This window comes from Boleophthalmus pectinirostris, unplaced genomic scaffold (genome assembly GCF_026225935.1).
Source record: "Boleophthalmus pectinirostris isolate CB_2022bp ecotype Guang Dong unplaced genomic scaffold, ASM2622593v1 HiC_scaffold_4, whole genome shotgun sequence".
NCBI lineage: Eukaryota > Metazoa > Chordata > Actinopteri > Gobiiformes > Gobiidae > Boleophthalmus > Boleophthalmus pectinirostris.
In genome coordinates this window covers 39,651,929-39,665,182 of record NW_026571353.1, presented here as the reverse complement: position 1 = coordinate 39,665,182, position 13,254 = coordinate 39,651,929, and the positions used below count along the sequence as shown (strand labels likewise).

At 47.7% G+C, this 13,254-nt stretch overlaps 1 protein-coding gene across 1 annotated transcript in view; it reads left to right on the top strand.

Annotated features, from left to right (window-relative positions):
• Window positions 1–13,254, top strand: part of LOC110168809 (hamartin-like) — a 31,252-nt gene extending 17,998 nt beyond the window's left edge. Inside the window, exons 13-20 of the mRNA XM_055161978.1 lie at window positions 726–764; window positions 1,162–1,345; window positions 5,423–5,605; window positions 6,249–6,359; window positions 6,957–7,079; window positions 10,970–11,157; window positions 12,254–12,406; window positions 12,483–13,254. Coding sequence (XP_055017953.1) covers window positions 726–764; window positions 1,162–1,345; window positions 5,423–5,605; window positions 6,249–6,359; window positions 6,957–7,079; window positions 10,970–11,157; window positions 12,254–12,406; window positions 12,483–13,038 — 1,537 coding nt within the window. The 3' untranslated portion in view covers window positions 13,039–13,254. The remainder of the gene's footprint in view (window positions 1–725; window positions 765–1,161; window positions 1,346–5,422; window positions 5,606–6,248; window positions 6,360–6,956; window positions 7,080–10,969; window positions 11,158–12,253; window positions 12,407–12,482) is intronic.

Below are 13,254 nucleotides of genomic sequence, written 5' to 3'. Positions count from 1 at the left end.
ACAAGGAGCGAGTTGTTTTTATCGCCGCTAACAGTTTATGCTAATTAGCCTACGGTCTTAAGTTTCGTTTCTGTAAAACGTAAACAAATGTGATCAGAGCTGAATTATCTGATCAAACGGGCTGATGTGTCTATAGTGTTTATGGTTTATATGTTGTAAAGTTGAGTTTATTTATGCAGAAGATTTGAATGAAGAATCTGCACAGTGGATTGTGGGAGATCTCGTAGCTCCTTAGCTTCTTATGCTAAAGGAGCTCACGGTTTGTATTTTTCCTGGTTTATGAAATTGATTTAAGTTAATTTTTGCGCCTGCGCATTTGTAAGATTATGTCAAGAAACCGGGATACTCCATTTGATCATGTACACGCGGATATGAGTGTCCCGGTTTCTCAGTGCTCATGTAAACACAGTAACACGAACACTGACAGAACCGGGATATGGACAATAACCGGGTTATTGATGTGCATGTATACACACTCACTGTAAGCACCTGCAGTCTTTGCAAACTGGCTTTTTTATAATGAGTCCAGAGGTGAGCTGTGTACAACGGTGAACAAGAACCAAATGAATGTTAACGGGTCTGGGCAGGTATGGATTTAACTTTAATATAATCACGGGTTTGCGGTGGCGGGTGCGGGCGGGTGCGGGTCTCCAAAAATGGACCCGTGCAGGACTCTGGGCTGGGACAGAACCGTCTCTTCTCCAATTTATCTTTGTGTTTTTCAGATCGGCCATGAACAAGAGTTTGGACCGCAGCTCTACAGGTGAAGTCCACAACGCAAACACAAAAGACACTCTAAAGCTGCACTCTGTAACTTTTCACCAGCTTGTTTCTATGGATACGTCATTGCTCTGCCTGGAATGTTCCACAGTGTGACTTTAAACAGCTCTACTTTACATTTCTTTCAATTACAGGTGGTTTTACAGCTCATAAATACCTAGAAAAACAGCTGTAACTTGGTCTGGTTTGGTCTCCATGGAGATAGAAAGGTTTAATGCCACACTGTGAAACATTCCAGACAAAGCAATAACATCTCCATGAAGAAAAGTTACACAATGTTGTTTCCTCATCACAAACAGACCTGGAGTTGTGTTTTTTTTGTTTTGTTTTTTTGTTTGTTTGATTGACAGATGTTTCCCGTGTCTCTTGTCCAGGCCCCGCCCCTCTGGCCCCCTCCATAGCGCCCCCTGCAGTGTCAGTGGAGGAGCTGAGCATTGAGCTGCTGCTGGTTCAGAATCAGCTCCAGTTCGAGAGGTTCAAGAGGCAACAGCACGCCATGAGAAACCGCAGACTTCTGAGGAGAGTGATCCAGACCACAGCCCTGGAGGAGCAGCTCAACGCCATGGTGAGGCCAGAGCTCGAGTTAACGCTTTCCCCCCTGGACGCCGACTAGGAACAACCCACACATGATTATTTTACTTAGGGATCTTACCTCTACTACACATAGAGCATCACTGCATAAAAGAAAACAGACTTCCACGAGTGATTATAAATAAATTTTACACTCATGAACTTAATTGTAACACAGACATATTTGGTATCTCAGGAAACCTTAGACTTTGAATTGTTCATTTATGGATGTTTAAATGTGATTCAGTTCATTTACAGGTTTATAACAGCTCACTGAAAATGAGAGTTTACCTGGTCAGGTGCAAAATCGAAAACAAAAAACTACATTCAGGATTTGATATATGCATGTTCTGAGTACTATATTCATAAAAAAATTAAAAATATACTTTGTCAAAGTATTTAAACAGATTTCATATCAGCAGATACAGTATAACCAAGTGTGCACCTGTTTTTACCTGTTGTTCACCTGTGTGCACCTCATTCATTTTTTCCATTTAGCTTATTTAACTTATTTAATTTATTCAACTCATTTAGCTTATTTAACTAATTCAGCTTATTATAATATAATAATATAATAATAAAACTCTTCCCCGTCAGTGGGTGTTCAGTATTTGTCATCTTGGCTATTTTCTCATGTGCAGAGCTCCACATGAGCGTTTTTTCTGTAGTGATTCTGTTATACATCGCATCTTGGAAAAAACGACTGAAATATTTTAAAGGACTCGCCTGGGCAACATCCAGATTTCAGGGCAATTTTGGTTCATAATCGAGTATAAAGCCCTGATAGTTTGTTCTGATATCGCAGGACTCCACACAGACGCATCACTGACATTCTCATCTTCATAAGTTTCACTCTCTGTAAGTCCGTCGCTGTCGCTGTTTTCCACTTTATAATCAACTTCATCATCACTTTGAAATCTATAAAAGTCACTTTCTCTAAACTTATCCATAAAATACGTCCACTCCTCATTATTTCTAAAACTGTGCGCCGCAGCGCCGCGATCTTTCCATTGCAAGTGTTTCGTGTTGTGTTTTTTCCGGAAGCGACAATCGTCACTACTTCGATTAACTTCGGAAAAAATCGGCGAAAACATATCCTTGAATCCTATTGGTCAGTCTAGTGTGGGTTGTAGTGGCCCCGACCTATCACAGTCTCTGTTTACATGTGAAAAACCGAGCCATTTCTAAAGGTCGTCAAATCACGTCTTTAGTGAAACAGCGAAGGAGTCAAAAGACGTCATTTAAAGGTTGTATGGAGAATTTTTTTTTGTTTCAAATTGTCAATGATAGATTATAGAGATGCAGTAGCCTTGTAATTATGATGACCAAATAAAAGAGAATAAAAATTCATCAACTCTGGACGTGGTGGGGCTAAACATTTGCCAATAGATAACGACACTGCCTCGTTATCTGTGAGCTGACAGGCTGTCAATCAATCTCCCTACGTTTCTAGTGTAACTGACTTGTCTGCGCCGCCGGTACGTGGTTTACGTACGACTGTCACGCAGTCCACAGACGCAAGACGCACAGACGCTGTTTACTCCACCAATGCAACAGTTCTTAGCGGCTTTTTTTGACCTATATCTTCCTCGCAGTTCGCACAAAGTTTGTTGCAATGGCGACAAGAATCCAGGAGCAGTTCGCCGCAAAAGAAAGTCCGTTTTTGAGGTGAAAGAAGAAGACAAGGGGAAAAGCAGCGAAGCCAAACTAAGGTGATTCTTGAAGATTCATTCCAGCGATGGCGCGACTGAAGCAGACGCAGGGTCTAAAGACTGAACGCACTGGTCCACAAATTACTTCCTGGACAGGAAACTTCTGCTTATTATGAAAACGTACTTTATTTCCAAGAGCTAGACAAACGTTTTTCAGGACACGAAAGCGATATCCTATGTCTGAAAACGTAATTTTCAAGGCAAAGAAAGAGTCCGCTTGCTGCTGCGTGTTGTAGCTAGTTCATTCGCACTGAATCTCCGCACACTCTTCTCCCCTTTCCTGCTCCTCTCCCCGCTGCCCGATCCACTCTTCCCCCTGCTCCTCACTTCTCCGGGCACGGAATCTCCGCTCCCCTCTCCTCTCTCCTCTCCCTGCTCCCTGCTCCTCACTTCTCGTCCGCGAACGAAATGTCCGCGCACCCGCTCCCCCCGCTCCTCACTTCTCCGTCTTGTCTAACCAACACTGTAGTTAGTTGTTTACAAGTCATGTGCAGTTCACCGGCTGTAAACAAACCTGTTTCTGGCGTAAGGAGGAGGAGGGAGGAGGTGTTTCTACGTAGGAGCTGGGGGAGGGGAGGTGGTTTCACGCATGCGCAACATTTGAAAAAGGACAAACAGTCGCTGGATTTCTCCTTCCTTGGAAAATCCTCTATACAACCTTTAAGGAAACAGGGGGGGTCGTCAAATGTCGTCTTCATGGGGGAAAGAGTTAAAGAGTAAACAGGTTTGACTGCTCAGTTTACCAAAAAAACGTTAAGATCATTATATTTAAGGTTTTACTGAAGAAATGACAATATGTTCACCAGTTTGGCTGTATCTTTAGGTTTCAAATTTTACTTCTTAGTATCATATTATCATCATATTCGAGAAGAAGTGAAAACTAAGTTACCTGGTCCCTGAAGGGTCGACCAGGTTTTGTATTCACCCTGTGTGTGTGTGTGTGTGTGTCTGTCTGTCCACCCTTGATAATTCCGCTATTTTTGAACCGATTGTCACCAAATTTGGTAAGTGTTTCAAGCCCTCGTGCCCGATGCTGTAAAAATATTTTGGTGAGGATCCGAGGTAATTTGAGGTCACATGGGTCAATTGAAAGGTCACAACGTTATAAAGGATTCGGCAATTTGGGCAATTTCTGAACCATCTGCCGCCTAAAATATTCACCCACACTGGATGTTACAGGTTGAAACCGGTCAAGGTCACTTGAAGGTCAAGGTAACCGAGGTCAAATATGTGTTTTTGGTCATATCTCCGTGAAGGATCGAGCTTGAGCAACGGGAGTGTCTCAAAATCTAAGATAAATTATTGATCTATTTATAATTCTGTGTATTTAAAAATATTAAATATAAATCGTTTTCCAGATAATCACTAATTCTAACAGTTTCTTTCTCTTTCAGTGTAGCCGTTAAAATTAGAACAAAAATCATTTCCATTTCTTGTTTTTCTGGTGAAACACAACACACTGATCTACAGTCACACAACTAACACACACACACAACTCATGACAAATGATATTTTGGTTCCACACTAGTAAACACAGATATTCTCATGTGTGACCAACATCACACTAATGTTCATGGGCCTGTACAGATACACACATTACACTGTGGGTATAATGATCATGTGATATGGGCTGGACGACTCAAACTGCTGCTGTGGTGATGAACTGAACCACCGACGCCTCATGGAGGGTTACTGTCTCTGATTGTGCTTGTTTTTATTGTGACGCTACCCTGTCCCTGACCTGAGCTGTCCTGACCTGACCTGAGCTGTCCTGACCTGAGCTGTCCTGACCTGAGCTGTCCTGACCTGAGCTGTCCTGACCTGAGCTGTCCTGACCTGACCTGAGCTGACCTGAGCTGTCCTGACCTGAGCTGTTCTGACCTGAGTTGACCTGACCTGAGCTGTCCTGACCTGACCTGAGCTGTCCTGACCTGACCTGAGCTGTCCTGACCTGAGCTGTCCTGACCTGAGCTGACCTGACCTGAGCTGTCCTGTCCTGACCTGAGCTGTCCTGACCTGACCTGAGCTGTCCTGTCCTGACCTGAGCTGTCCTGACCTGAGCTGTCCTGTCCTGACCTGAGCTGTCCTGACCTGACCTGAGCTGTCCTGTCCTGACCTGAGCTGACCTGTCCTGACCTGAGCTGACCTGACCTGAGCTGTCCTGACCTGACCTGAGCTGTCCTGACCTGACCTGAGACCTGAGTCCTGTCCTGACCTGACCTGACCTGACTGAGCTGACCTGACCTGAGCTGTCCTGACCTGACCTGAGCTGACCTGACCTGACCTGACCTGACCTGACCTGACCTGACCTGACCTGACCTGACCTGAGGTGACCTGTTCTGTCTTGTCTTGTCCTGTAGAGGGCGCAGGTGGGCGTGCTGGAGGCAGAGTTGCGTTTCCTCAGAGAGAGTCTGGAGGTGGAGCAGATACGTTTCTCTGAGCTGAAGCTTCACTCTGAGACGAGCACGTCCCAGCTGCAGGCGCACATCCAGGACCTGAGCTCCAGCCAGCAGGGGGCGCTGCAGGACAAGGCCCGCCTACAGGTGACATTAGAACATCCAACTGAGTGTTCTCTCGTGTTCCAGAGCGAGCTGAGTGTTCTCTCATGTTCTCTCATGTTCTCTCATGTTCTCTCATGTTCTCTCATGTTCTCTCATGTTCTCTCTTGTTCTTCTCGTTCTCTCATGTTCTCAGAGTGAGCTGAGTGTTCTCTCTTGTTCTCTCATGTTCTCTCATGTTCTCTCCTGTTCTCTCATGTTCTCTCCTGTTCTCTCATGTTCTCATGTTCTCTCGTGTTCTCTCATGTTCTCTCATGTTCTCTCGTGTTCTCTCATGTTCTCTCGTGTTCTCTCGTGTTCTCTTATGTTCTCTCTTGTTCTCTCTTGTTCTCTCGTGTTTTCATGTTCTCTCATGTTCTCTCTTGTTCTCTCATGTTCTCATGTTCCCTCGTTTTCTCTCATGTTCTCGTGTTCTCTCGTGTTCCAGAGCGAGCTGAGTGTTCTCTCGTGTTCTTATGTTCTCTCATCTGTTCTCTCATGTTCTCTCGTGTTCTCTTATGTTCTCTCTTGTTCTCTCGTGTTTTCATGTTCTCTCATGTTCTCTCATGTTCTCATGTTCTCTCGTTTTCTCTCATGTTCTCATGTTCTCTCGTTTTCTCTCATGTTCTCGTGTTCTCTCGTGTTCCAGAGCGAGCTGCTGCAGTGTCAGACGCGGTTGAAGGAGCAGGAGGCGGAGCTTCAGAGAGCCAATCACAAGGCAGATAACGCCCAGCACCAGCTGTCACAACTGTCAATCAAAGTGAGAGCTACTACTACTACTACTACTACTACTACTACTACTACTACTACTACTGCTACTACTACTACTATTACTACTGCTGTTACTGCTACTATTAATGAGGTGTTACCTGTTACCTCTGTGTGTGTGTTATGTGTGTGTGTGTGTTACGTGTGTGTGTTACATGCGTGTGTTACATGTGTGTGTTACATGTGTGTGTGTGTGTGTTACATGTGCGTGTGTTACGTGTGTGTTACATGTGTGTGTTACATGTGTGTGTGTTACCTGTACGTGTGTGTTACGTGTGTGTTACCTGTGTGTGTTACCTGTGTGTGTGTGTTACGTGTGTGTGTGTGTGTGTTACATGTGTGTGTTACCTGTGTGTGTGTGTGTGTGTGTGTGTGTGTGTGTTACGTGTGTGTTACCTGTGTGTGTGTGTGTGTTACCTGTGTGTGTGTGTTACGTGTGTGTGTGTGTGTTACGTGTGTGTGTGTTACATGTGTGTGTTACGTGTGTGTGTGTTACATGTGTGTGTGTGTGTTACGTGTGTGTGTGTGTGTGTTACGTGTGTGTGTGTTACGTGTGTGTGTTACGTGTGTGTGTGTGTTATGTGTGCAGGTGAGCAGTGGGGAGGAGCTCCAGCAGCACCTGTTCCTCATGAACCAACAGCTTCTTCTGCTGCGAGAGTCAAACCGAACCCTGAGCCAAGCCCTGAGCTCCACAAGAAACAGATCTGACATGGTACAGGACACACACACACACCTACAGGACACACACACACACCTACAGGACACACACACACACCTACAGGACACACACACACACACCTACAGGACACACACACACACACACACACACACCTACAGGACACACACACCTACAGGACACACACACACACCTACAGGACACACACACACACACACACCTACAGGACACACACACACACACACACCTACAGGACACACACACACACACACACACCTACAGACAGACACACACACACACACCTACAGACACACACACACACACCTACAGACACACACACACACACACACCACAGGACACACACACACCACACCTACAGGACACACACACACACACACACACACACACACCTACAGGACACACACACACACACACCTACAGGACACACACACACACCTACAGACACACACACACACACACCTACAGGACACACACACACACACACACACACACCTACAGGCACACACACACACACACACACCTACAGGACACACACACACACCTACAGGACACACACACACACACACACACCTACAGGACACACACACACACACACACACCTACAGGACACACACACACACACCTACAGGACACACACACACACACCTACAGGACACACACACACACACACACACACACACCTACAGGACACACACACACACACCTACAGGACACACACACACACACACACACACACACACCTACAGGACACACACACACACACCTACAGGACACACACACACACACCTACAGGACACACACACACACACACACACACACACCTACAGGACACACACACACACACACACACACACACCTACAGGACACACACACACACCTACAGGACACACACACACACACACACACACACACCTACAGGACACACACACACACACCTACAGGACACACACACACACACACCTACAGACACACACACACACACACCTACAGGACACACACACACACCTACAGGACACACACACACACCTACAGGACACACACACACACCTACAGGACACACACACACACACACACACACACACACACACACACACACCTACAGGACACACACACACACACACACACACACACCTACAGGCACACACACACACACACACACACCTACAGGACACACACACACACACACACCTACACACACACACACACACCTACAGGACACACACACACACACCTACAGGACACACACACACACCTACAGGACACACACACACACACACACACACACACACACACCTACAGGACACACACACACACACACCTACAGGACACACACACACACCTACAGGACACACACACACACACACACACACACCTACAGGACACACACACACACACACACCTACACACACACACACACACACACACACTACAGGACACACACACACACCTACAGGACACACACACACACACCTACAGGACACACACCACACACACACCACAGGACACACACACACACACACACACACACCTACAGGACACACACACACACACACACCACAGGACACACACACACACCTACAGGACACACACACACACACACCTACAGGACACACACACACACACACACACACACACACCTACAGGACACACACACACCTACAGGACACACACACACACCTACAGGACACACACACACACACACCTACAGACACACACACACACACACCACAGGACACACACACACACCTACAGGACACACACACACACACCTACAGGACACACACACACACACCTACAGGACACACACACACACACACCTACAGGACACACACACACACCTACAGGACACACACACACACACCTACAGGACCACACACACACACACACACCTACACACACACACACACACACACACACCTACAGGACACACACACACACACACACCTACAGGACACACAACACACACACCTACAGGACACACACACACACACACACACACACACCTACACACACACACACACACACCACAGGACACACACACACACACCTACAGGACACACACACACACCTACACACACACACACACACACCTACAGGACACACACACACACACACACTACAGACACACACACACACACACTACAGGACACACACACACTACAGGACACACACACACACACACACCTACAGGACACACACCTACAGGACACACACACACCTACAGGACCACACACACACACACACACCTACAGACACACACACACTACACACACACACACACACCTACAGGACACACACACACACACACACACACCACACACCTACACACACACACACACACACACACACACCACACACACACACACACCTACAGGACACACACACACCTACATTACACACACACACACACACACACCTACAGGTCACACACACACACAGGACACACACACCTACAGGACACACACACCTACAGGACACACACACACCTACACACCACACACACACACACACACACCTACAGGACACACACACACACAGGACACACACACACACACAGGACACACACACACACACACACACTACAGGACACACACACACACACACACACACCTCACACACACCACACACACAGGACACACACAACACACACACCTACAGGACACACACACACACACCTACACCTACACACACACACACCACACACACACCTACAGGACACACACACACACCTACAGGACACACACACACACACACACCTACAGGACACACACACACACACACCTACAGGACACACACACACACACACCTACAGGACACACACACACACACCACACCTACAGGACACACACACACACACACCTACAGGACACACACACACACACCTACACACACACACACACACACACACACCTACAGGACACACATACACACACCACACCTACAGGACACACAACACACACCTACACCACAGGACACACACACACACACACCTACACCTACAGGACACACACACACACACACACACACTACAGGACACACACACACACCTACACACACACACACACACACACCTACAGGACACACACACACACACACACCTACAGGACACACACACACACACACCACACCTACAGGACACACACACACACACACACACACCTACAGGACACACACACACACACACACACACCTACAGACACACACACACACCTACAGGACACACACACACACCTACAGGACACACACACACACACACACACACACACACCTACAGGACACACACACACACACCCCTACAGGACACACACACACACACACCTACAGGACACACACACACACACACCTACAGGACACACACACACACACACACACACACACACACCTACAGGACACACACACACACACACCTACACACACACACACACCACACACCCCTACAGGACACACACACACACACACCCCTATAGGACACCCCTATAGGACACACACACACACACACACCCCCCTGCAGGACACACCGTGTGAAAATGACTTAAAAGTTGTGAAATTATCTGTCCATGCAGCAAGTTAATTTTACTTGACAGGCGACTAGAACAGAACCAGTCAGTCTCAGAACTAGTAAGTCGATAATAAATCTGAAAACAACATGAATAACCTGATAGAAGTTTTAAAATGTGTGGACGCTGTGGGTGACGTCACACTCGCTTAGTCCACTTCTTCATACAGTCTGTGGTTTTGAGCCGATGTCCGTCACTGTTGGAATAAAAACAGAAAACACGGCTGTTGTCTGTAAACAGTTGTCAGGGCTATTATTTGTTTTTTTTATTTGTCCACATTTTTCTGTCAGAAGGCGAGGAGTCTGTAACTGTAAAATGACACAGGGCTCATGTGAGTGTGATTGACAGGAGGCGTTGCTGCTGCAGGGGGTTGTGGGTAATGAAGTCCAGCAGCTGAAGGAGAGCGAGGTGCAGCTGAAGCAGGCCCTGGACTCAGCCAACGACAGAGCGGAGGAACTGGAGACCCAACTGGCCCTCAAAGACCAACTGATCCTGGACCAGAAGAGACTCCTGGAGGACTGCAAGGCTCTGAGCAGGTCAGGGGAGAAGAAACCTGAGACCTGGGTTAGACCTGAGATAGACCTGGGTTAGACCTGGGTTAGACCTGGGTTAGACCTGGGTTCAGGATTTACCCCAAAAAATACACAAAGGAAAGACTGGAGACTTTATATTTATTTTTAGTTCTGGTTTAGTCTCGTTTCTCCTCAGGTCCTGCCTCTTGATTCCTGGTTTAGTCCTATTTTAGTCCTGGTTTAATCCTGTTTAATCCTGGTCTAGTCCTTCCTGGTTTAGTTTTAGTTTAGTCCTGGTTTAGTTTTAGTTTAGTCCTGGTTTAATCCTGTTTAATCCTGGTCTAGTCCTTCCTGGTTTAGTTTTAGTTTAGTCCTGGTTTAGTCCTGGCTTAGTCTTGGTTTTGTCCTGGTTTACTCCTTCCTAGTTTAGTCCTGGTTTAGACCTGTTGTAGTCCTGTTGTAGTCCTTGTTTAGTCCTGGTTTAGTTCTGTTGTAGTCCTGGTTTAGTCCTGGTTTAAACCTGTCGTAGCCCTGGTTTAGTCCTGTTGTAGTCCTGTTGTAGTTCTGGTTTACTCCTGGTTTAGTCCTGGTTTAGTCCTGGTTTAAACCTGTCGTAGCCCTGGTTTAGTCCTGTTTTAATCCTGGTTTAGACCTGTTGTAGTCCTTGTTTAGTCCTGGTTTAGACCTGGTTTAGTTCTGTTGTTAGTCCTGGTTTAGTCCTGGTTTAGTTCTGTTGTAGTCCTGGTTTAGTCCTAGTTTAGTCCTGGTTTAGACCTGGTTTAGACCTGTCATAGCCCTGGTTTAGTCCTGTTGTAGTCCTGTTTAGTCTTGGTTTAGTCCTGTTGTAGTCCTGGTTTAGTCTTGGTTTAGTCCTGTTGTAGTCCTGTTGTAGTCCTGGTTTGTCCTGTTTTAGTCCTGGTTTAGTCCTGGTTTAGTCCTGGTTTAGTCTTGGTTTAGTCCTGTTGTAGTCTTGTTTAGTCCTAGTTTAGTCCTGGTTTAGACCTGTTTAGTCCCCTGGTTTAGTCCTGTTGTAGTCCTGTTTAGTCCTGGTTTAGTCTTGGTTTAGTTTAGTCCTGGTTTAGTCCTGGTTTAGTCCTGGTTTAATCCCGTTTCTCGTCAGGTCCCAGCTGTCTGCGTCTGAGTCTCGGTGTGTGGCTCTCAGGTGCATCACTCAGAGCCTCCAGACCGAGCTCCTTCACCTCTACAGCCAGATCCAGCTCCGGTCCAAAGAGGGCCAAGACCAGGATCACAACCAGGACTGGGCCTACAGCAGGTCCGTGTGCTCATGGTCTCAAAAGAGAGAAATGTTTGGATATTTTAGTTTCAACATTATCTGTGTGTCTCCGCAGGCCCCGCCCCTCGGCATCTGTCAACATCGCCAACAACGCCAAACTGCAGCCGCTGTACTCGCCGCCCATCGAGTCGCCGCTCACCGTCGGCTCCTTCCTCGAACGGGAAGCACGGCGACTGTTCGGACCGGCCAATCAGAGCCCGGAGACGGAAGAAGCAACCGATCACAGCCCGGGGGAGGTGCAGAGCCGCGTCGAGTTCGAGTCCGAAGTAGCCAATCGGAGCGCGGCGTCCGAGGGAGCGGCCAATGACGATCCAGAGGGGGCGGGACAAAGGGAGCGGGACGTAAAACCGGAGCAGCGAGCGCTTTCCGGCGTAGAGTCAGAGCCGGCGGCCAATCGCAGCTCAGAGGAGGCGGCGCTGGAGGAGGAGGCGGAGGAAGTGCAGGAGGAAATGCTTCTGACCTCGAGTCCCCCAAACCAGCCTCAGAACTGGGCCGGCGTCGGTCGGAACAGCAGACCGGGACCCGCCCACGGAGACCTCACGCTGGCCGTACGACAGCGCCGACTGGAGCTCAGCCTCATGGACTACAACGAGACCGGACCGGACTCCTGACCGGGATCCGGGTCTAGATCAGGAGGTCCAAAGGGATCGTGAACTACACCGCTGACGTGAAACTGGACTGAGCCGGGTCTGATCTAGGACTCCATCAGGTCTAAAGGAAGGAGATCCAGGACTAAAACAGGACTCAGGTCTCAACGACGGCTCAACCAAGTCTAAACATTGACAACACTAGGAATATACGCATCAAGAATCTCGGACGTCAGGTCA